Here is a 26,068-nt window from a genome sequence, read left to right on the forward strand (position 1 = left end):
TGATTTTCTTTATCTTACTCTAAAATGATTTTTAAAATTTCTTGGAATTAAAGTAAATGGTTCAAAAGGATTACAAATAAAAACAAACTAAAGACAAAATAGGCCAAATAAGCACAGATTATCAAATTAGATGCTTATCCATATAATGTATTTAACTCAATATTACAAAGATCCTTAAATTTATTCACATGGATAACTCCCTCCATGGATACAGATCCTAAACCTTCCACATATGTTGTTGTTGAGTCATTTTTTCAGTACTGTCCAACCCTTCTTGACTCTTTTTGGAGTTTTCTTAGCAAAAATCCTGGAATGGTTTGTCATTTACTTGCAGATAAGGAAACTGAGACAAACAGGACTCACTCAGGATTACACAGCTAATAAGCATCTGAAGCCAGATTTGAATACATGGAGAGAAGTCTTCCAAACTCCAGGCCATTGTGCCACCAACTATATACATATATATATATATATATATATATATATATATATATATATATATATATATACACACACATAAGTATCAATACATGTGAATATATATACATATATAACATATTTATGTTACATATATAATAACATTTATATAGTACTTTTAGGGTTTGCAAAGCTCCATTGATATTATGTCATTTGAAAGATAATACAGTTCCTTATGCATTTTTGTCCATTAACATTGAATTAAACACTCTTTCAAAGTTTAGATAATACAGTTAGTAATCTTAAATCAAAAATGAATGTTAATAATAGTTCCCTATCAATAACTTAGCTTCCTTGGACTAAGGAAGCCAGGTACTATAGCAGATGGGATACTAGGCTTGGAGTTAGGAAGATACTTAACCAGCTATATGACCTTGAGAGCATCACTTAATCTCAACCTACATGTTTTGAGAACTATAAAAAGGCGATGATAATAATAATAATAATAATAATAATAATAATAATAATAATAATAAATACCTATTCCCAGAGTCATGGTGAGGATCAAGTAAGATAATGTTTGTAAAGCAACTTAGCGCATGTTGGTATACAATAGGAACTTAATAAAAGTTTGTTTCCTTATCTGTAAGAATGGATGGATTGGTCTTAAGATCCTTTGAACATCTACATTCAAGTTAAGTTGTGTCATCAATTTATCTCAGAAAAAGACTTATTTTTATTAGTAAATACATATGGCAGCTAGGTTGTGCAGTGGATAGAGCACCAGCCCTAGAGTCAGGAGGACCTGAGTTCAAATGTGACCTCAGATATTTAATAATTACCTAGCTGTGTGACCTTGGGCAAGTCACTTAACCCTATTGCCTTACCAAAAAAAAGTAAATAAATGAATGTATAATGTTAAAAAAATGCAATCCTTTTTTTGTCAGCATTGAAGGCAGTTTCCATTTTGCTAGTGACTTGGAACTTAAAAAATTGAATTTTTGTTTCTGGAATGCTAAGGATCTAGAAGGGGGTAAAAAAAATCAGTCATTTTTTAATGACATGTGGGGGCTCTATGACCACAGTCAAGTTAGACTAAATAAAAAAAAAATTAGTCATCTCAACTGACAACAGGTCTTTATACTCCTAACTATATATAAGAACAAAGAACCATAAATCTCACTGTATCTCCAATGATCAGAAAACCCCCAGTGTATCATATAAATGAAGTGTTTCCATTCCAATTCATATGGAACTCTCCCTTGCCATCCTATTTCCACTCATTTCATTTATGCTTAGGTCCCTTTGAGCTCCGAAGACACATTCTCTTTCTTTAAGGAGAAAGTAGGGAATAGAGATATTTACTATTCAAACGTGGAATCTGATGGGGGTATCCTCATTACATCTCTCAACAGAGTCTTGGATGCATTGAGGAAATACTAAGACCAAGCCATAGACCCTGCTTCATATAAAAGCATATAATACTACACCCAAATCGCGACTAACAAGTTCAATTCCCACAATCTACTCTTTCTGTTCACCTTCCAAATCTCTCACACAACCATAGGGGATCTGTGCTCCCAGACACTCTCTTCATCTCCTCCCTACTCATTCTTCAAAAGGCTAGTATACAGTCAACATTTCTCACCATATCCTCATGACTAAGGAAAAGACTTCCAGAGACCATGTTGTGGAGGAACAAAAGCATTCTGATTTGAACCTCTTGCTCTGGGATGTGCTGATGAGAGCTAGGATTATAACTAGCTTGCACCAGACCCTCTCCAACCCTATTTCTCCCAGACATTTTCCTACCATGTCAGTACCTCCTCCCCTACCCCATTCCCTTTCTACCTCCTACTCTGGAACAATAATCAAATCAACACAGCAGGTAAATGAACTGACTTATACCTGTCTTCACCTTTTCTGTGACTTTCCCCAACCAAAATACTCTGTCTAGCCAATATTTTCCTTTATATTTTGTCTTCCTCTATTAGAGTGCAAGTTCTTTGAATACAAGGGTTCTATCTATTTTGTATTTGTATGCCCCATATTTAGCACTGTGTCAGACATATGTCTAATACTTAATAGATGCTTCTTTATCCATTCATTCATATAAATATATATATATATATATATGTATGTATATATATTTGACAGCTATGATTATGCAGGAGTACCACCTCTCATGCAGAATTGTGCATCATTTTCTGGTATTCTCCATTCAGTTATATGCTAAATATAAAAATATTTTCAAGTATGTCAATCTGATCAGAGCTTCCTTAAAACTCTAGGATTCTCTGAAGAAATTAAAAGAAAATACAAACTAATCCTTAGCAAAAAAAAAAAAAAAGTTACAAGTCCAGTAAAAAGAAAAATATATCTTGTCAAGTTTATATTCAACTGACACAAAAGGTGAACAAAAATATCAATAGATTCTTATTCAACAGTTAATCAGATTGTCTATTGATGAGTTGTATAATCAGAAGGTCCATGGGATCAATTTATAAGTTAACTCCAGACCTAAAATAAAGCAGGGTCAAACCCAGGAAGAATTTATTTAAGTATTCCTGTGCTCCATTCCTTAGCTAAAGGACATGCACAAACCATCAGATTCTGATTGGTGCTTGTATGTCATTATGACTGGCCCCTCTATATACACATATATATATATATATATATATATATATATATATGTATATATATACCCCACTTACACATATACACAGTACCATTAAGCAATACAAATGTATGTGCATTTTTAACACAAAGGAAAAAATAATATATTCAGGTCATTCTAAACAATGTCCTAAAGTAAACAAAATGAATTTTGAAATATCCAGCAGAAGAAAAATTTATCTGTTGTCTATGGTCAAGCTGAGGCAGCAAGGTGACACAGTGATAGAGCATCCAGCTTGGAGTCAGGAAGATCTGAGTTTAAATCTAGTCTCAGCTATGTATTAGTTTGATATTTGTCCTTTCTCCTTGAAGATCATGACATCAGAGAGGTAATACCATGACATGCATAGTCAAGTTGTCTGCCTCCACTTTTCCTCTAGAGTCAACTGTGTCCAATAACTAAATATGGATGAGGACAAATGAAGATGACCCTGGATGCAAGGCAATCAGGGTTAAGTGACTTGTCCAAGATCACACAACTAGTAAGTATCTGAGACACTTTGAACTCAGCTCCTCCTAATTTCAGCACTCTAACCACTGTGCCATCTAGTTATGTGACTCTAAGAAAGTCACTGAACTCCAATGGTCTCAGTTTCTTCACCTGTAAAGTGAATTGAAGAAGAAATGGTGAAATATTGTAGTTTTTGCCAAAGAACCCCAAATGGGACCATGAAGAGTTGAACATGTCTGCAAAACAACTCAACTGAATCTTGGTCAATCTGAATCTCTTCTAGACCTCTAGTTTACTCAGCTCTCTAAATGCTATCAAAGCCAACAAAGTAAATGGAGTCTAGGGGTTCAAAAGTAAAAAGAAAAATATACCTTATCCTCAAGGAGTTTATATTCAACTGACACAAAAGGTGAACATAAATATAAATAGATTCTGATTCAAGAGAGAATCAGATTGTCTATTGGTGAGTTGTTCAATCAGATGATTCAGGGGATCACTTCATAAATTAACCCCAGACTCAATCTTCCCTGTACCCTATGAGTTTCCTCTGACTCCTTCCTCCTCACAGAAATCAGGAAGAATATTTTCATCTGTTTGGAGGCAGGAGAGTAAAATCAAAGAATCATACCTGGGAAAAACCAATCAACCAAAAGCAAAAGGAAACGGGATAGTGTATCTCTATTCTGGATATTTGTTGTCTCTCTTGGTTAAAAACAAGAAAATGTTTCATGTCCAAGGTTTGTGTGTCTGCACAATCTAGAGAAGCTCTTGTCCCCCAAGGCTATAGCATCTCACTGTCCTTAATGCTACAGATCCATGTGACCACAGAGGCAGGAAGGTACAGCAAACAAACCCAACAAGGTCACTGCCAGGGGCAGTCAACAACAACAAATGAGTGAGAAAAGCCATGAAAAAGAAAAGAAAAGAAAAAAGCTTATACATGCTACTAAAAGAAACAAGATCAGTGCATCTCCTTGTAGCCAGGTAGGCTCACCTTTTTGGGGGGCTAGTGAGTGCCTGTATATGAAATGCTGAGGTTTTAGAAAACTAGCTGATGAAATATAAAGATGAGATAACAACCAAGAGATAATGTTAAATGGACTCTAGTAAGCTCAGGCTATCAGGTTTCTTTGAAATGGCATGTGACCTCACCAAGAGATCAGTTTCGTGTGTGTGTGTGTGTGTGTGTGTGTGTGTGTGTGTGTGTGTGTGTGCACGCACGCGCATGTGTACACGAGGGACTTGGGGTAAGGGATACATGCAGAGCCACTGCCATCTGCTGGCTGCTGGCTGATTGAAGGCTGGGCTGCCCCTGGTTACTCTCCCAAGACATCAGTGGCCACAATTGTGATTTTAGGGTCTGATGCACCACAGAGAACATTGTTTTCATGAATCTTGATTGTCTGTTTCAGCAGTCCCAATAGTAACTCGTTTTTTTAAACCTAATCATCATTTAATATTTTCTGTTTCTCCTTTTGAAATTTAAGTTTCATATCACTGCAAATTAAAATATAATTCTTTTGTACTTGACTGGTAAGGTCTCTCAATCAATGAGATACATAACAAATACTCTATGAAATGGCCAATTCATCATCCAAATGTATTACTATAGTTCTGCAGGTATAGATGTTGAGTATACTCAAGATTATTGATCAGTTTTGATGATAGAAACAGTGACTTGCAATCTTGAAAGTGATGGAAGCAACTGTGGTGCAGTGAAAGGATCAGAGAGCTTGAAATCAAAACCTGTCTCCCAGTGCTCTATATGATCTTAAGTCACATAACCTTCTGAAGTCCCAATTTTCTTATGTGTAAAATGAAGGGGGAGGACAAGGTGGTCCCTGAGGTCCCTTGCCAACTCTGGGTCTTTGATCCTCTGATTAGGAGAAATGGAATGGAATGTTTTATCTGAGCACTCAATTCAGAAGCCAAGTCTTAAAAACTCCTCAGAGTGCCTACACCCTCTGGGAATGTATTTCCCATGTGGTACAAAAAAAATGGAAGGGGAACAAAAGGTCTGAATTATGCTGTCAACAGCAACCTCAAGGTGTAGAGCTGCCAATTAATCTTTCCCTACAGGGTGAGAAGTCTCTGTGTGTCTCTGTCCCTGTGTGTGTGTGCATGCATGTATATGTGTCTGTCCGGGTTTTTTTAACTGTCTGAAAAGACAACACATGGTTGGTGCTATCTATGGAATTGCTGAGGGTTTGGAGGGAAGGAGGAGGAAGAAAGTTTATTCAGCCCTTCAAGGTCTAAGGATATTACTCTCATTAATGTGGATGCAATTTTTTCTCCCAATAACATACCTCCAAAGGGAATAAAGATGAAGTCCAGGGGCAGATCCAAATTTTTTGAACACAAAAAAGTCAGTCAGGCTTCACAATAGGTCTGGAGAATAGTCCAGAGAGTTAACTGCCTTCAAGATCCAAAACACCACCTTCCTAGGAACAATGCACAGATGGGGGGGGGGGGGGGGATTTAAGAAGTTCTAGGGAAGAGGAAGCAAAAACAAGAAAAGAGAATTTATAAAGGAAGCTTAAAGGATTTTGTCTAGGAAAAAAGTAGTGAAATACTACCCATGTATGTGAAAACTTCTTATAAAGAAAGAATTGTTGAGCAGTTCTTCACCATCTGCAAAAAATATAATGAAATGGAGAGACAGAGACAGGGAGATTGATCAAATGAGTTATATTATGTGAAGCATTTTTAAACCTTCAATTATTACATGAATATTATTATAGTCTTTGAAGATATAATACATAACATTTACATAGCACTTGGTAGAATACAAAGTACTTTACAAATATTATCTCTTGATCCATACCACTCTGAAAGATAGGTGTTATTATTTATCTCTGTTTTATAGATAAGGAAACTGAGATAAAGGTTAAATGATTTTCCCAGAATTACACAATCAATAATTCAGATTTTTTTTGACTCCAAGGTTCATGCTTTCTCCAGTGCACCACCTAGCTATCTAGATGCTTCAATATTAAAGATTGGTATTAATAATCATTTCTCTAAATTAAGATTAGGTTGAATTCTATTGAGGGTGAACTTGAACTTCCAAGGAGTCCCTAAATTCTCTGTCAGAGAACAGCTTTGGTTCCAACCAAGAAGATTTGGCCCATTGATGCAGGGCTGATGGGGCTGTTTGATTTGTAGGTGACCATGAAGAGTGGTGAGCCTGTGACTACAGAACAAAGTTCATGTTTTCTTCACTATCCATACATGCTCTGCTTCCAATTGGTTTGACAGTGAAGACTATATTAAAACAAGAAATAAACATTCTCTACACTTAGCTGCCATACTCGCTCCCCATTTGCCTTTGTTTTTTTAGTTTTGTTTTTTTTTTTTTTGGAAGGCAATGGAGTTAAGTGGCTTGCCCAAGGCCACACAGCTAGGTAATTATTAAGTGTCTGGTCGGATTTGAACTCAGGTACTCCTGACTCCAGGGCCGGTGCTTTATCCACTGCACCACCTAGCCACCCCTCCCCCACTTACCTTTCAAACATAAAATTATTTTATAACTTGCCCAAGATATCACTCCCTATTTACCTTTGAATATAAAATTATTTTATAACTTGTCCAGGATATCAGATGGTGATAATTGTTTTATAAGAGTGCCTGGTCCTTCAAAAAGAGACTAGACCAACAGACCTAGCCATTGGCAGATATGCAAGTTGCATCATTTTTTTTCCCCTGTGTTCTATTACTATACTTTGCAGGCTTCCTTAGACAAACTTTTCCCTCTCTCACTATTAAAATATAAGTTCCTTGAGGGCAGAGACAGTCTTAAGTTTGGTATTTGTGTCCCTAAATTTAGATTAACAAATACTTTATATTCAGTCATTCCTTCATCCATCCATTCCCACACACTTACTTATACCAGTACCTTATGGTATACAATATTTCTACCCCCCATCAAACCACTCTATTTTCTCATTTTCTCAGATCCTAGCTCTGCTTACTGAAAATTCTATAGTTCACTGGCATTGAAAAAGTGTTTATTGAACAACTATGCCTGCCCAAGGCAACTTGACCTAATGCAGTGGCTTCCATTTAATAGAGCATGAACCACTTAGAAGTGCAAAATGATGATCCAAGGGATTTAAGCTAAAAATTCTTTAATGGTACCTTAAGCAGTAAATAATTGCAAAATATTATGAGTAGCACATTAAACTACCCTGGAGGTTCACAACACATTTTGTTGAAAGCAGTTTTCCCTGGTCTAATGGATGGGGCCTGGCTTTGGCCCAGGGTTGGCCTGAGTCAAAAAGATTTGGGTTAAAGTTTTGCCTCTGACATATGTACTACCATGGTCAAATAGCCTCTTAATCTCATAGTGCCCTAAGCAACTTTCCAAGATTTTAAATTACAAACAAGTTACCCATCTGCATTGGTAGAGGGATTTTCCAGACACATATTTCCCCATACCCAATAAATCACATGCCTAGACTCAAAATAGAAATTTTGCAAGCCACTCTGCTAGGCAAGGCATATACAAAGATTAAATGAAACAGTTCCTGCCCTTTAAAAGCTTTTATTTTACTATTAAATAATCCAAGATAATTTAATAATGCCTCAATTACTCTAGGTCCCAAAAGTCATTGACCCAGTGGGCAGCTGGATGGCACAATAGTTAGAGCATCAGGTCTATAGTCAGAAAGACCTGAGTTCAAATTATGCCTCAAACACTTACTTACCCTGGGCAAGTCACTAAACCCTGTTTGTCTCAGTTTCCTCATCTGTAAAATGAGTTGGAGAAAGATATAGCAACTCACTACAGTATCTACGCCAAGAAATTTCTAAGTTTTTCATAAAGTGTCTGCAAATGCCTGAACAACAAAATTTGACTTAATACTTCACACCCAACGTATTTTAAAAAAAGAAGAAAAGAGTTTATATGTACAAAAATATTTATACCAGTCTTTTTCACCATTGTTATTATAGCAAAGAACTAGAAACTAAGGGGGTAATCATCAACTGAGGACTGACTAAAAAAATTATGACACATAATAGAATGTTATTTTGCTGAAAGGACAACTTCTAAGAAACTAGGGAAAACTTACATGAACAGATACAGTAAAGTGAGAAGAACCAGGACAGCATCTTATACAATAACAATATTGAAAAGAAAAACAACTTTGAACTACTCCATACCTAATCATTTTATGGAGGTGACCCTGGCTTCTCAGTAGCTATTCTAATGGAAAACAAGATCTGAAAGTTCCTATCAACCCAAAAGTCTTCAAGGATAAGTCTATCAAGAATCGATATGTCTGGTATCTGAAGATGGTTCAAAGAGAATCATTAGTAAAAAGTAAATTTTTTTTTTTCCCACCACCAAAACTTGCCAAGATTGACTGTTAAGAAGAGGAGGAAGTTATAGTCGATATTGGTAAAGCAATCACAGATCCTTGAACCATTGAAAGAAGTTATATGATACTGATTAATAGGGTATTATTCTTCTCAGCTAAAATATCTGTCTTCTAATAGGGGTCTTCTCAAGAGGATTATATAATATATATTTAAATCCATGAGATCTTAATCCATAAATGTTAAGGCAGTGGGAAAAACATTTAAGGGTCCTTCACATCCCATCATGAGGGGAGACCCCCACTCTAGCTATATGAAAGCCAATATAGAAAAAGGTGAGTTGTTGGGATTAGGGTTGGGGAAGCAGAAGACAGAAAATGTAATATGATAAGAATAGTTCCTATGTAAATGTTAGTCTCATCAGAAGAATCAGAGCATGGTCATCCCTGGTGTGGTGACTTCTGCTCCACTGAATGTTCTTCACTCCTTTCCCTCACTGTCTTTTTTTTGTGTAAGGCAATGGGGCTAAGTGTCTTGTCCAAGGTCACACAATTAGGTAATCATTAAGTGTCTGAGGTCACATTTGAACTCAGATCCTCCTTACTCCACTGCACCACCTAGCTGTCCCCCTCACTCTTTTTACGAACCATTCTTGTTTGTTGATTCTCTGCCTCCAGAGAAGATTGTATTTAGGCACTAAAACCCACATTGATTTATTCCTTGTCAATATATTTATTTGTAATTATATAAACTTGTATTTGTATTCAAGTTCAGCCCTGTCAACTAAAACTGAACAATGAATGGGGGGGAAATGGTGCTTTTTTGAAAGCATAATATTATAGAACCTTTTACTGATCTAAAAGATTTTCCTATTCTCATTAAACTTCAAAACATTAGAGCAATGGTTATCTGGGCCTTGTGCAGTTTTGTGATGTTGAGCTCTTTTGTTGAAAGAGTTCTAGACATGGAGTCAAAGGACCTGGATTCAAATTTTGCTAATTATTCTCTGTATGACCCTGAAAATATCTAACATTTCTGGGTCTCAGTTTCCTCATCTATGGACATTTAGAACTCTTTTAATTTATTTTTTTGGTAAATTTTTTCATTTGTTTTAAATAAATACAAAACAAGAAAAGGAAAAAAAAACATGGCCATGTACACAGCAGACTATAAGAGAGGATTCAATATAAGACAATAAATTTCCATTTCAAGAAAATCTATATAATAAATGTAATTCATTGTTTTTGCTTCCTTGTAGGTTTTCTTTTGTTCTCTGCTGTACATTTTTTACTTTATTTTTTCCTATCTCTTCTCCTCAAACTAAAGAACACTGCAATTAAGCATGGCTATATATTATATATATATATATATATATATATATTAAATGTAAATATATTATTTATATATATACCCACATATATATACAAACTATATAATATATATAAGCAAACACATATATACATATACATGTAATACTGTACTATGCTTATTTCTACTTGTCATCTGTTTTTCTATAAGTAGATCGTATCTTCCTTCCTAAGTCCAAGTCTCCCCATGCTTTTCTATATCACTCAGTTCATCATTTCCTATGTCAGAGCAATATTTCAACTCAATAATATCATTTGTGAGATATTGTATATGAAAAGTTTTTCTCAACTTTCTGCATCCCTTCTATTCTTGGCTACATAATTTATACTTCAACAATGCTCTCTTTATAATATAATTTAAGGTCTGATACTACTGAATAAGTTTCCTTGACATCTTTTTTCCTGTATTCTTTGAATTTCCTGTATTCTTTTCCTCTATTACTAGAAAAATATAAAACAAGGCCTTTCCCCCCAAGGAGTCACTATTCTACTGTGGAAACCCAACTAACATGACAAAGAGAATCGAGGTAGAGAATTTGAGAATTGCAAAAGAGATCTTAGAAATCATCTAATCTGAAATTCTTTGAAAAGTTTTCCTAACTTTTTATTTTCCCATATGAACTTTGTCATTATGTTTTCTAATTTTAAGATTACTTTTTAGTAACTTAATTGGAATGGCATTGAATAAATAGATTAGTTAAGTAAAAATTGTCATCTTTTTTCTTAACTTGAGAGAAAAGAAGATATTTGGTGAATATGAAATTTATAATTAAGAAAAGACAGTTATTTCTTATTCTTAATGCTATGGGTTTTACATGAATTGTTTAGAAAATTGTTTTATTTCTCTTCACTCTGAATATGTTGCTAACATTAAACACTTTAAAAGCAGAATATTAGGCAGCTCTTTAGAAAGGATATTAAACACTTCACCGAATCCAGTTGTTTTGGATAAGAAACATAAATATCCCCCTCTTCCTCACTGGAAAATAGCTCCTCCTTGTGGCTAACAGAAGAAACAGTTTTAAACTTCAATCATAGCTAATTAAAAATATTAAAATCATATGTATATTGTATATTTGTATATATATATCTTGCTTCTAATTCATTCATCTAAATTTTCTCCTGTCTATAGTTACCCATAATCTGAATTTTCCACAATTGTACAACTTCTCTCATGTAATTCTGATAGCTGGAAGAATCAGTTTTCAATTTAAGTGAACAAAAATGTAATTGCTGAGTACTCCCATATGTGCCTAACAATGTGCTAAACACTGAGAAATTACAGAAAAATATAAAACAAGACCTGTTCCCCCAAGGAGTCACTATTCTACTGGGGAAACTCAACTAACATGACAAAGAGAAAAGAAATGGAGAATCTGAGAATTGCAAGAGAAAGACCTTAGGAATCATCTAATCTGAACCCCCTCTGAAAATGAATACCATCTCTACAAAATGTCAAAACCATCATCTAGTCGGCTTGAACATCTCTAATGAAGGGAAAAGCAGTCCATTCCACTTTGAGATGGCTCCTATTCTTAGAAATTTGCCTCTAAACTTTAAACTTCCATCTACTATGCCTAATTTTGCCCTTTGGGGCCAAATAAAACAAATCTAATCCCTTTTTTTCACACATTAGTCCTTCAAAAATTTGAAGACAGCTGTTATGCCCATCACCCAAGCCCATTCCAATCTCCTCTCTTCCAGCTTAATAAAATGAGAATATGTAAGTAAGCATGGCAGAAACTGTAATCACAATAAGGGTTCAGAGAAAGGGGATCAGTGAGAGCTCAAAATAATCTGGGAAGTGATCACAAAGCAAGTAGGATCAGACCAGAGCAGACCTTGGAACAATAGAAAATTTAATCCTTCTGATTCTGAATATGACAGCATTGTATTTAAGGTTGGAAAGGATCTTGGAGATGATCTGGTTCAACCTCCTCATTTTACAGAAAAGGAAAATGATAGGAAAGGGGAAATTATTTGTCCAGGATCATGCAGGTAATAAGGAACAACTAGAATTCAAACCCAGGGTCCAGGATCCCATTTTCTTTGCACTATACAACACTGCTCCCTGGAAATTAACTTACCTTTTCATTTCTTTGGTTTATCGGGAGGTATAGAAAATAATTTTAAAGTCCATAAACCTTAAAGTCACATGAAAACCATCTGTATTTCAAATATACTGCCACAATATTTATCAAAATCTTTCTCTTCACTACCCCCATATGTTGGTGTATATGGGGTATTCAGGGAGGTCTAGCATCTCTGTTGTGAGGACTTGTTGAGCCTTTTGCAGGGTTGATCATTTACATGGGTGTCTACCTCTCAACTGTCACTCCAAGATGCAGTAGCATGCACAGCAGCCAAACTCTGATAAACCATCTTTGCACATGGGCTAAACCAGGTTGAGAATAACTGGCAGGTCTCAAACCTGTTGGTACATTAGGAGGCAGAATAAGTAGAGGAGAACAATCTCTTCCAATAGCCATGAAATTTGCCAAAGAGGACATTGTAGAATTTGGCTCAATGTTGAAGACTTCAAGGTTATCCACCGCATTCTGCACCATCTCCAGTAATCTTGACTTTAGACCTCCTGCCAGTGGACTTCAATGACTCTGGAAGAGAGAGTGGGGGGAGGTTTATCTCACTTAATTCCAAATCATGTACAAGTCAAAAACCTCCACTATTTTACCCCAACATTGTGATGTTATTGGTCAAAGCTGAAGAACAACTGCCCTACTTTAGGCTAGTTTCTTATTCGAAGATATTGAAACTGTCTTGGAGATTTAAATAACTCAGAGTACTAAGACTAAGGTCATTACTATAGACTCCTAGCCACCTGGATACAAAGCCACCAGAGTCCAAGGAGCTAGAGCCAGAGGTCATGCCTCCAAGCTTCTAACAAAAAATCATCACTCAAAAGCTGCATTCAACTGAATCAGCACTTTATCCTCTAATGAACATCCCTCCCTTGCTCAGAAGAGAGAGAGTCATAATTCCACAGGATTTTGGAGTTAAAAGGGACTCCACAGGGATCATCTAATCCAAGTGCCCCATTCTACTGCTGAGAAAATTGAGACTCATGGAAGTCAAAAAACCTGCTCCAAGTCATAAGGTCATAGCCAGTGGTGCAGGAATTCAAATACATATTTGGGGGCAGCTAGGTGGTGTAGTGGATAGACACAATAATTACCTAGCTGTGTGGCCTTGGGCAAGCCATTTAACCCCATTGCCTTGCAAAAACTAAAAAAAAAAAATAAATATTTGGGTTCTTTTCCATATGTGGATAAAGCCCTGGGGTCAGGAGGACCTTAGTTCAAATCTGACATGAGAGGTTTACTAGCTGTGTGACCTTGGGCAAGTCACTTAACCCTGATTGTCTCTCATCCAGGTCCATGTCCAGTCATACTGATTTATGTCTGGCCACTGGACCCAAATGACTCCAGACGAGAAAGAGAGGGTCACACTCAAATCCAATTCAGATACATTCATGCTGTCACCTCCCTGATGTCATGGTCTTCTTCTAGAACAAAGGACAAATATAATCATCATATTTTCACTATGCTACATGAGGTCTGGATAATCAAGCATTTTCTTTCATGATTGTCCTACTCAGAAGTTAGTTGGAAAACATTTAACTACAGGGACACAAATTGGGGGATGATGGGAACAGAGGGGAAGAGAGTGGAACAACCATTAAATTTAATCTGCATTATCAACACTTTCTTAAGCTACCTAGTCAACAAAATCGACCAAAATTTGATTTGTGACTGCTAATTTCTGAGGTGTAAATATTCACACAGAAAATTTAACTTCTTTTGAAAGAATAAAGAGGGGGCAACTAGGTGACTGAGGGGATAGAGCACCAGCCCTGGAGTCAGAAGAACCTGAGTTCAAATACAACCTCAGACACTTAATTACTTAGTTGTGTGACCTTGGGCAAATCACTTAGTCCCATTTCCTTGCAAAAAAAAAAATTTTTTTAAAGAAGAAAGGAAGAAGACTTTACTAGAATCCCTCCTTTACTTCTTCCCCTCTAAAGTTGCTAAGTTTCTCACCAAGGTTAATTAAAGCATCAACATAATTTTCATAGCCTCGGAACTAGCTTTGAAAGGGTATGACTGGAATTGAAAGGAAGACACTAACCTCAGCTCATCCCCAAGTGAAGTGTTGAGGAGGCTAAGAACAGAACACATGTTTATGGACCCCTGAGATATGTTGGTCTAGGATAACCCCAAAAAAGGACTATATCTCACTCCCCGACAGACATCTGAAGGAAAGAAATAGCCTCAGCAGAAGACAGCCCCAACAGGTGAAAGTCACAGCCTGGTAGGGGAGCATCAAATAGAATCTTTTTGAGGCAGTGAGCTGTAAAGATGGAATGATGTAAATTGAAAACTGTGGGATGGAATCTCTCTTGGTAGAGCTGAGGAGGATTAGGCATGGCTGATTGCCAGGTGATGGAGCCATGAGGAATATTCCACCACTTAGGTAACCCTACTCCACTTTGGAGTAAGTTGGTTGCCCCTTCAGAATGAGTCCACTGGTTGAGTTTCCCTTGTATTACCTTCTTATTTTTTTTTCCAACAGGGCAAAATAATTTGAATAACATTCAACTTTCGTGATTAAGCCAGAGTTTGTACCAAAAAAAAGTAGCTATATTTCTAAAATTAATCCAGCTATCCTAATCAAAATGCTAAAAACAAACTTTAAAGAATTAGACAAAATAATAACAAAACTAAGAAAAAAAACTTTAAGATTATCAAAGGAAAATTTTCAAAGGAAGAAGAGGGATTGGCACTCAAAGATTTTAAATTATACTACGAAGAGGTAATTATCAAAACCATCTGGTACAGGCTTTTAAAAAATCAAATAAGACAATGGGATAAGTCAGATGGTAATGCACAAGAACTAGATGCATAAAGTAATTCAATGTTGGATAAACCTAGGATCACAAAATATATTGTATAAGTATTAATTATTCAAAAAAGTTTTGAGTAAACTGGATAGCAGTCTGGGGCGGGGGGGGGGGAATGAGAGCAGAACAAGATTTTATACCATAAACTACCATAAGTTCAAAATGTATCAGATTCTATCAAATATATGAGTGTGTATATATATATATATGTATGTATATATGTGTGTGTGTGTGTGTGCATATATATGTATATATGTTTAAATTCAATAAATATTTATTAAATTCTTAAGATGCACCAACTAAGCCCTGAGGGATACAAAAAGAGATTAAAGATAGTCTCTTTGCCTTCAAAGAGTTTACAATCTAATGAGGGAGACAACATGCAAATAAATATATACAGAGAAAACTATAAACAGGATAACTATGAAATAATTAAGAGAGGGAAAGGACAGGAATTAAGAGGGGTTTTAGTTAAAGCCACCATTAAATATTAGAGGACAAGAAATTATATCTTTTAAAACTCTAATGAGAAAACAATCCAGTGGTGCTCCCTGCCTCCTCAAATTGCTTTCTTTTTTGTTGCTGCCTTAATAAATGTTGTTTTTCTGAATAGTATGTAAACTTTTTGAGGACAGGAAAAGTTTGTTTTCTTTTGGTTTGGTTTTTGTATTTATAGTTCCCTGTTTAAATTGACTTTTTCCTAACCTTCCCTAACATGTCTCAAATCATTTTATGCATCAATTTTTTTTTATCTTCTTTCTCTGTTCCTATGAAATAGAGGGGGTAAGACATAATGAAATACTAGATTACATATTCAAAAATACTGCAAAGGTCTGATGTTAAACTCAAACTCTAGACAATTTAGATATACAACATAGTCTTTAGCTCATCCATCATATACTTTTATCATTCATAGAATTTCAGAGGTTATAATAGTCGGCAATTATTATAAATTCCAATTCCTAGACACAGCTATTCAGATCAACTGAATATTTAATGTTCTCCCCACCATCCCTAGAGGGATCATAGGATCATTAATCTACCAGGAGACTCAAGAAATAATCTAATCCAGCCCCTAAACTATTTTCATCCAGACTGGCTGAAGATATCTCTAAATGTGTAATATACTCCAGGAAAGCCTATTTCACATTCATCCAATAACTCCCACAATCAAAAAATTCTTCCTTATTTCTCAATTCACTTCAAGCCCATTTATTTTCCTCAAGAGCTTTTATCATGTGCTTGTCTCAATCAAGTCCATTTTCATTTATTTTCCTCAAGAGTATGTGTCGTGTGCCATTTCTCCCTTTGAGTGAAATATCTCCATTCCAATCTTCTCCATACCATCCTTTAACCTTTTCCTGTATAGCCTCCCTTCCACTAGTTTAGAAATTATCTGTTAACCTTTTCCAAATTTTCCTGCATCTCTTTAGAACCTACCTTCTACTTTTTCTCCACTGGGAAAAAATTCAATGCTTAAATTTCATTGAATAAATCCCAGATATTTAGCAAAATGTAAAGTCTGGAATCATTTGAGAATTGCACATTCCTGTGCCCTTGTCTTGCATTGAAGAATTACACATATGTAATACCCTGTAAGAATAAGCATACAGAACAGTGGGAAGATGCATGTATTCATTTATAGGAAGGCAATTGTACTCTGGATACCTGATTTTTATATCAGGGAATAGATGGCTATCAAGCTAAAGTAAACCTCTTAAATGTTCATTTTTATGTGTAAGTGAAGCTCTGCAGAATTATGGAATGAGGTTTATTGGGCTACAATCAAGAACATTTACAACTTGGAAACATTAGGATGGTAGCTTCCATAATAGATGGGGTGGCAAGGAGGGGGTGGAGAGAGGCAAGTGCCTCCATCCCTAATAAGATGCTTGGGACAGCAAAACTTTTGAATTCCAAACTCTCATAACTAAAATCACAGCATCCCAGAAAATTATCACTTGACATGAAGTTCCTAAAAATTCACTTGCTGTACTATAGCTTGCTATATCAAGTTATAGCTTGCAACCATACTCCCCAATTACCTTCATCTAATAAAATGCAGATTATAATAAAGTTGAGTCCTAGAATATTATGCCATCACTTCAGCATCTATTACTATCTGGAACTGAATCTATAACATGATTATTGATATCAGGTTTTCATGATGAAGATATATCCCTAAACTTCTGGACTCCTAGTCCTAAAACTGACTAGTCAACAAAATTTCTTGGTCTACTTACTAGACACCAGGAATAGACTAAATTCATCCCTAAATGTCCAGAATCTTTAAAAAAAATCATTTTAAAATAAAACAAAACAATGATCCAGGTTCACATGCCATTGATACAATAAAACCAATCAAAAATCAAGATGTTCCCTGAAATTTGTGTTCACTAAATTCAGTTAAATTTAGTCAATTCCTTTTAAAAACAATATATAGAAAAATTGTGAAATTCAAAGTAGTTAGATAGAAATAAAGACCCTATCTATATTATTCCATCAGTGATTCCTGATTTCACTATAATGACTTGTAAATTGCTGACATTGTAACAAAGCAATTGGTAGAGAAAAGACACTCTTCAAAGCACTAAATCATTTTATTTGTAAATACCTTTGAAAACAGAACCAAAGCTAGCACAAGCAAATGGAGCTATACTTTAGACAACAAAATTCAGGTGAAAGGGGAGATTCCTCTACTCTCATCAGGACTTACTTCCTATTTTTCCCATGACATCTAGTTGCCCAACTAGCCATCTTTCTTGGCCAATCCCCAAACCAGTCACCTTTGTGTGCTGCCATCTAATCCATGCTCAAGGACAGAATACTCTTCTTACCTACTCAATTGTGGAGCCATAGGAGGCTCACAATCAATTCATGATTCCCTAGGGATGACAGAGGAGAATTCAGGCACTTTAATTCTCTATCAATTATCATACATATGTATACATATAAACATACGTGTACACATTCTATTTGTACTTAATTGTTTGCCTTTTTCCTTTCTTTGTATCCCCAGAATTTTGCATACATATTGATACATTGTAGGCACTTAATATATGCTTTCTGACTGATTGATAGTCTGGCCCCTGTATTGGGGGGGGGGGGGAACATAATAAACTTAGCACTGCCACTTTTCCTGTTACTTTCCTCCACAACTATTTTTGTGTTTCCACTATATCATCTAGAAATGACCACATTTATGGTACAATGAAAAAATCCACTGAATTGATTTGGAGAGTCTTAATTTGATTTATCTTTACACTATCACTTTGTATCTGTATGATTTTGGTTAAGTCATTTCACATCTCTTTGCCCCAGTTTCTTCATTAATAAAACCTGGAAGCTATATCAAATAATCTCCAAGTATCCTTCCATAACCTTACAATGGATCTAATGATTAAGCTCTTTTGTCTCCCATTCCTTCCACCTTGGGTGCTCACTGAAACCTAATTTGACCATGTTTTGGCACCATCACCAAGACTGCCTACTTCTTGGTTCAACCCCAGGAGCAAGAAGAAGATATGGCATTCTCCTTTCCTCCTCACTGCCATTTTTAGACCCTCCTTCTACCTTTCTTACTTTAAATAATACCTGCTTCGTGGACTCCCTGGCTTCCCAGTTCCTAAAACCTCTTCAGTTTTCTTGACCTCTCTAACTCCAATTTCCCACAGTCACACACAGGTCCATCCAGGTTCTACCCTCACCCACACACATCTCACCTGAATTTCTAGAATTCCCAGGTATGATTTGGTGTGCATGTATTGTATGTCTTTCTCTTCAATCTATCAGGAAAATAAAATTAAGATCATATACTTTGAACATTTTGAAAAATGTTAACACCATATGGGGCATTATGACAGTGGATAAAGGGTTAGCCTTGGAGTTAGACTTGGAAATAGAAAGTTAAAAAATACTTAGTTGAAGTTTTGCCTTGAGTATATGTTATCTGGTTGTTAATGGGAAATTCTCTTACCCTTTTGGCGCCTCAGGAAAATTTTTGAGTTTCTAAATTACCAAAGAGTTGTTCATAGGCATCTGTCAATAGGCAAGTGTAGAAGGTGTTTCCCCACCAGAAGTTTCCTAAAAATTATAGGTCTGAATTTTAAAAAATTCATTCAAAATAATGGAAAACTCAGTTTAAATGAGTCATGTCTTGTGTATGTGTGTGAATATATATATATATATATGTGTGTGTGTGTGTGTGTGTGTGTGTGTGTGTGTGTATATATACATATATATATAGATAGATAGATATGTTTAGAGGATGACAGATTTCAAGTTAAAAGAAAGCTTTGGGAAATTCTAATCCAACTATATTCATTTTATAGAAGAGGAAACTGAGGCCCAGAAGGGTTAGTAACTTGACCCAAGTCACAGAAGTGATATTTGAACTCAGATCCTCTGACTTCAATTTCAGAGATCTTTTCCAAATAACAACAACAATAATAAAATACTTGCTATATGTTCTTAGGACTTAATAAATATTATTTCATTTGATTCTCACAAAAACTCTGGGAGGTAAGTGCTATTATTTTCCCAATTTTACAGCTAAAGAAACTAAAGCAAATAGAGACTTGCTCATAGTCACACAATTTATAAGTGTTAAAGGCTAAATTTACTCGGGTCTTTCTGACTAGGCTAAAAGTACTAACTGAACCATCCATTTGCCTCAGTTTTTTTTTACTTTTAACAATTTTATTATTAACTAAAAATTGAACATCATTATAACTAACCTTACAAATTTTGATTAATTTCTATGCAGAAAATATGTTTATACTCAGTCACTCTAAGTATCATTCAAGATCCTCTGTCCATTCATTCCCTCTTTTTTTCTTAAGTGATTATTGCTAGTGGGTACTTTTCCTCCTTTGCCTTTTTTTTCAGGAAAAACCCTTTCCAGTTTTCTTTCTATTTCCCATACTTGAATATTGTTTTTGCAGTTAAGTATTTTGTAGGTATCCCATCTGAAACCTCTCCTTGGTATATTTTCATTACTTCAGCTTTGTGGAAGCAACCTCTTTTTCCCTCCAGCAAATCCATTCATCAACAGTGCCGACATTTCTTTGGATCTTCCTGAAACTGCCAGAGATTTTTTGGCATTTTACAAGAGGCCTAATTCTCCCAAGGAATGAGCTCCTCTGCCTGAAAATGAGTGACTGTGAAAACCAGAGTGACATGCCCACTGATCCTGGGGCCTGAGGAGAAAGCTTAAGAAAACTTTTCAGGGGCACATAGCCCAGCTGACCAACTTTTTCAGTTTCACAAAGAGTTTTCCAAACTATTCGTCTTCCTTTTGTTCCTATGAATCTGTGGAGGAGGAGGAAGAAGAGGAGGAGAGGAGGAAGGGACCTGTTTACATCCAGGTTTGACTCTTAATACAGTTTTGCTGCTATTCTTTCATGCCCATTAGTTCCCCAAGAACAGAATTTTATGGCTATTTATGAAAATAAAAAATACTAGTCGTATACTTTTTGAAAAATTCATGAAATCAATATTCCATCAAAGAGACATCTGTGTTTCCAAGAGGCAGGTCTCCTATGACTTAGATGGTATCATGTTCAAAACCAGGGCACAGTCCGTTTTTATAGTAGATTTACTCAATCACAGTCCCTAATCAGATTAGCACTGCTTTTATATTAGACAAATTTTAAAAGTTGTTGGGCATGTGGTCAATAGAGAGGTTGTGAGTTATGAGTCTATAGCTGTGATTGTGGTTTATAGGTTAATTTTTTTTTCTTCTTTAAAAATTGGGTCTTTGAAACACAAGCAGTATATTTTTGTATTACTTGTAGGATAATTCAGGAATCTAATACTTTATAGGGGAATAGGAGCATGTCTTTAGAGATGGAAAGGACCTTTAAGGTCATCTAGGCTACTGGCATCAAAATGAAATAGAAACAGATCCATGAGAGCCATCTACTGACCATGAAAACCACAAATTAACATTATCTATGTTGTATTGCATTTTTTATTTATTTTGTTAAACATTTCCCCTACATTTTAGGCTGGGTCAGGCAACATACACTCTATTTTTTTCAGATCACTTGGGTCAGTGGACTGCAAGTTTAGCCCCTTTAATGTCAGACCAACCTCTTCATTTTAAAGATGATAAAATTGAAATCCAAAGAAATCAAGTGACTTGTTCAAGGTCACTTTAGTACAAGTGGTAGATCCAGAATTTAAACATAGGTCTCTAACTCCAGGACACCTAGGTGATACAGTGTCTAGAATGCTGGGCTAGCATCAGGAAAACCTAAGTCCAAATCCAACCTCAGACATTCATTTACCATATGACCTTGGGCAAATCACTTAACTCTGTCTCAGTTTCCTGATCTGTGAAATGAGCTAGAGGAAATAGAAAATCACTCTAACATCTTACCAAGAAAATCCCAAATGGGGTCAGGAAGAGTCTGACATTACTGAAAGCAACTGAATAACAACATCTAACTTCACTGCCATCATTCTATCTATTGTGCCACCCTGTTATTTATATTCTTCTCTTAATGATATGAATAAATCAGTCCTTCTTCAAAATCATAACAATTGTGTGAGACATAAAAGACTTAAGTTCTTAGGCTTCACCTAAGTACACCAACTGATGAGTTCTCTTCAACGGCTATAGTACAAAAAGATGGGTAACACCAATCTTTGAATCATGTGAAAGCTGTGAAATGAACCAGTCTATGCTATTATAGTTGAGGAGAAAGTTATGTAAATCAATATTAAAAGCCACTTATCAGGTCAGAAAAGAGATGTTTCCAAGTCTAAGAGCTTTTCATTATTTAAGTACTGGAATTGTTTAAAGTATTTTTTCGTGGGCCAAGTTGATGTCTTCTATAAAACACAATAGCAACCAAGGAACCGAGGGAAGATGGTATGGGGGGGGGGGGGAGTCAATTTAGCAGGGCTCAATAACTCACATTTAAAAAGCACTTTAAAGTTTACCAAAAACACTGATCATGGAATTCAGAGAGTAGCAAAGACCAAAATATAAAGATAATCCAAAAACTCACTTTGAGTCAAACAAATACTTTCACCTTCCTCCCCAAGTCAAAAGAGAATGTGAGCCCTGCTTTTTCACTTTACCACCTGTGTGATAAAGGCAAGCAATTGGTTAAAAAAAAAAAATAATGGTGGTTGAGCTTCAGTCTCTACTTCTGTAAAAGAAGATGAGACTGAATCATCCTTAAGGTCCCTTCCATCTCTAAATATTATACTGTGTTACACATAGCATAGAAGTGATTGTCCCTCTGCCATAGTCCAGACAACTTTGACTTGTTTCCCAGCCCTGAGTCATAGGCATGGCAGTACCAATATGCTCAGGTTTCAGAGAAGTATAAGGCAGAAGGGAGGAAATACCAGCTGAGAAAAAGATTTTGGTTCAATTTAGAGAGTTCCTTAGATTAAACTATATATGTGAAATTTTTTCTTTTCCTCTCAACTACAGCAATTCTATATGGGAGAGCATGCTTTTACAGTTAAACAACAATGAGGAGGAGCAAAGAACACAAGGACCAAGTTCTAGGGCTAGAAGGACCTTAGAGAGACTATAATCTAAACCCCTCATTTTACAGATGAGGAAACTGAGTCTCAGAGACATGAAGTAACTGATCAAGGGTAAAAAGTATCAGAACTAGGATTTAGATTCTGATCCATGCCTCCAAGGTCAGTGTTCTGCCCATCTATATATACACCAGATATATACCTCTTTTGTTAAGGCTTTTGACTGGGGACATACAGCCTTAAAAGTTATAGTTATTTTCCAGGGCAGCTAGGTGGCACAGGGGCAGCTTCATGGCACAGTGGATAGAGCACTGGCCCTGGAATCAGGAGGATCTGGGTTCAGATTCAACTTCAGACACTTAATAATTGCCTAGTTATATGACCTTGGGAAAGTCACTTAACCCCACTGCCTAGCAAAAAACAAACAAAAAGTTATAGTTATTTTCTACCAAGACCATGGGAGGTAGCATGGTACAATGGAAAGATCCTGAAGTCAGATGACCCAGCTTCAAATACTTCCTCCTTCATTCACTATGGAAGGTCATTTTCAAGAATTTAGAGATTATCACAACCTCATAATAATCAAAATTGTTGTTGTTTGAGAAGATATATTACCTTCCCTCATAGAGTTTATAGTCTAGTTTCAGAATAAGACATGGATATAGATAACTACAACTCACAGTATTATAAGATAAGTCCATTAGAGAAGTGTAAAACAATTGTGACTTATGAGGACCAAGAGGAAATTTTGGTTTTCTTGGCAAATACAAGAATGATTTACCATTTTCCTTCTCCACTCATTCTACAGATGAGAAAACTGAGGCAAAATGAGTTAAGTGACTTGCCCAGGGTCATATAGTTAATAAAAGTCTGGGACCAAATTTGAACTTATGAAGATAAGTTCCTGTGTTTTATCCACTGTACCACCTAACTGTCAATCAAAATTGAAAATGACCTAAAAGGTGATAGAAAAATAGATACTTTATCATGCTACCGAGGATAGGTTAAATGCAAACAGTGGAATAAGAGGTGTCATTTAAGGACTTGTAAGACCAGAAAAGAAGGTGAATGCGTCCTGCAACAAGAGTAATGATTAACAAATAAAGATTGGGAGAGGTGCTCTTAGAAGGGCAAGAAATATTAAAGGACTCAGAAAAGGGCCTCCAGAAAAAGAGGGAAGAAAGAGAAAAAAAGAAAGGGGAGGAAGGAATAGGAAGGCAAACAAAAGACTATAAAAGATATCTTGTAAATTCTACCTTCATAACCTCTCTTGTATGTATTACTTCTCTACTCCTACAGTAACCACCAAAGAATAGACCCTCACAGCTAAGTGCCTGAACTATTTTAATAGCCTTTATTTAATAGCAGGTTTTCCTGCTTCTCCTCTCTCCTCACTCTAATTCAACTTTCATCTTCCTGCATATTTCATGTATTGATCTGTTCATATCCCTTTTCTACTCAAAAAAATCTTCAGAGTCTCCCTTCCCTCTTGGTTCGAGAGAAAAGTTGAAACTTTTAGACCTGGCATTCAAGACCCTCAACAGTTATTTTTCACCCAATAATTTTTCCACCTTCATTTTATATCACCTTCACAATGCTTTACTTAAACTGGATTATTATTATGTCCCCAAACAGTCCTTTCTTCACCTTTTTCCCTATGTTTGGAATCTTCTCCTTCTCTCTAGTAATTTCTTTCCCAGACTTTAGAATTCAATTCTAAATAACACCTACTCCATGATGTTTTAAGTAATATCACAAATCAGGGAAGAGCTTCCCTCCTGGACCTCACAAGTCACAATTGTTTTACATCTCTCTAATGGACTTATCTTGCAAAACTATGAGTTGTAGTTATCTATATCCATGTCTTATTCTGAAACCAGACTCTAATCTCCATGAGGGAAGGAAAAATATCTTCTCTAAATTTTATGCATTCTAGATTCCTCCTGAAATCTGACCCCCCCCTAAAAACTAAAACCAAGTTTAAATCATATCTTAAATAAGCACATATACAAACGCACAGTTCATAAGACCTCAGTGTTGTTTTCCTTTCATCAGACCACATATTAATTCATATTAATTCAAAGCAATGATATTTTACTGCACAGAATAGCTAACAAACTAAGAAGGGGAAAAATCTCCCCTACTCCACAGGGACTAAATCTTTCTCAATCCATTGAGGAGAAAAGAAAAATGAGTGGTTCAGAAAACTTACATTTAAAGTACTGTTTTCTAGCTAAAACATCTTTTTGCTATTTGCTTTTTCCCCAAAGACCTGCTGATGTCATCTGCTGGGTTGCTTTCTCCACTGAGCTTGAGAGTAAAGGCTAATTCTCTGATGAGCTATTGCTATTACCTGCTGCTTCGCAGCTTGTAAGCCTCCTCCTGCTTCAAAGGAGTATCTACATTTTTTTTTCCTAAGAAAAATCCTTTAGGTAAAATTTCATCCTTTTAAATCTCCTTTGCCAGTTTTATCAAGGAAATTTCTTTCATATTCACCATATCTCTTGACACTTGTCAGAGACATAGGAATTATCCTGGAACATCTCTTAGAAAAACCAGAGGAGAGAGGCAACTAGGGGGACAATGGATAGATTATTTGTTTTCAAATTAGGAGGACCTGAGTTCAAGTCCAGTCTCAGACATTTGGCATGTACTAACTGTATGACTCTGGACAAGTAACTTAATTTCAATTGCCTTGAGAAACAAAAAAAGACCAGAGAATGTAGGTTATAGTTGACTTTGTCTTCCATCCCTGCACTACACCTAAATCATTTCTCTACTTAAATTTAAAATTAACTGTGGTTACCCCACAGTTCTAAATGTCTTTAGATAGATGAATGAATGGATTTGTCTAGAAAGTTATAGAAAGTATTGAGTCAAATCATTAAAAGTCTGAGTTATCTTCATTTATTTCAATCAATTATGTTAGCCTGTTTGGTTCCTCTTTAAATTGATGACTTTCTTTCAGAAGCAGTAACCCAGAAAACCTGGGAGTAACAAGATTAGGACAAAAGTAAGTTAAATTTAAATGGGAGGGAACAGCACCAGAGAAGGTATACAACTACATATAGGAAGGTAAACAAAAATATACCCAGGTGAGAAGGAGAGTTGGTTTACATTATTTATTCATTCTCCCTTTGACTGAAGTATAAATAGTAACTCAACAATGAAAAGTCTAGAATTACAATTTGAAAAATTGTTTGTGGTTGGAGTAAACAGAACTGCTTTTCAGGTTCACTTCTGATAACCAAATTAGATTATATGACTTTGGGTAAAATTATTCAAGCTCTCTAGTTATTAGTTTTCTCTCCTGTAACATAAGGTGGAGTGGGGGAACCTGAACTATAATCTTTAGGGTCCCTTCCAGCTGGGTTTAGAACCAGAAAGAACCTCAGAACTCATCAAGTCCAACAC

At 35.8% G+C, this 26,068-nt stretch overlaps 1 protein-coding gene across 2 annotated transcripts in view; it reads right to left on the reverse strand.

Annotated features, from left to right (window-relative positions):
* The window catches only part of XKR9 (XK related 9), a 115,969-nt gene that overhangs the window by 27,202 nt on the left and 62,699 nt on the right, over nt 1-26,068 (reverse strand). Inside the window, exon 5 of one of the 2 annotated variants that reach the window (XR_012472442.1) lies at nt 12,318-12,845. Coding sequence is in view for 1 of the 2 variants with exons in the window: in XM_074206817.1 (XP_074062918.1) it covers nt 12,775-12,845 (71 nt within the window). In the remaining variant the exon portion in view is untranslated. Of the gene's footprint in view, nt 1-11,343; nt 12,846-26,068 lie in introns of those variants that run through there. The other variant, XM_074206817.1, reaches the window with a different exon arrangement.

Source organism: Macrotis lagotis, chromosome X (genome assembly GCF_037893015.1).
Source record: "Macrotis lagotis isolate mMagLag1 chromosome X, bilby.v1.9.chrom.fasta, whole genome shotgun sequence".
Lineage (NCBI taxonomy): Eukaryota > Metazoa > Chordata > Mammalia > Peramelemorphia > Peramelidae > Macrotis > Macrotis lagotis.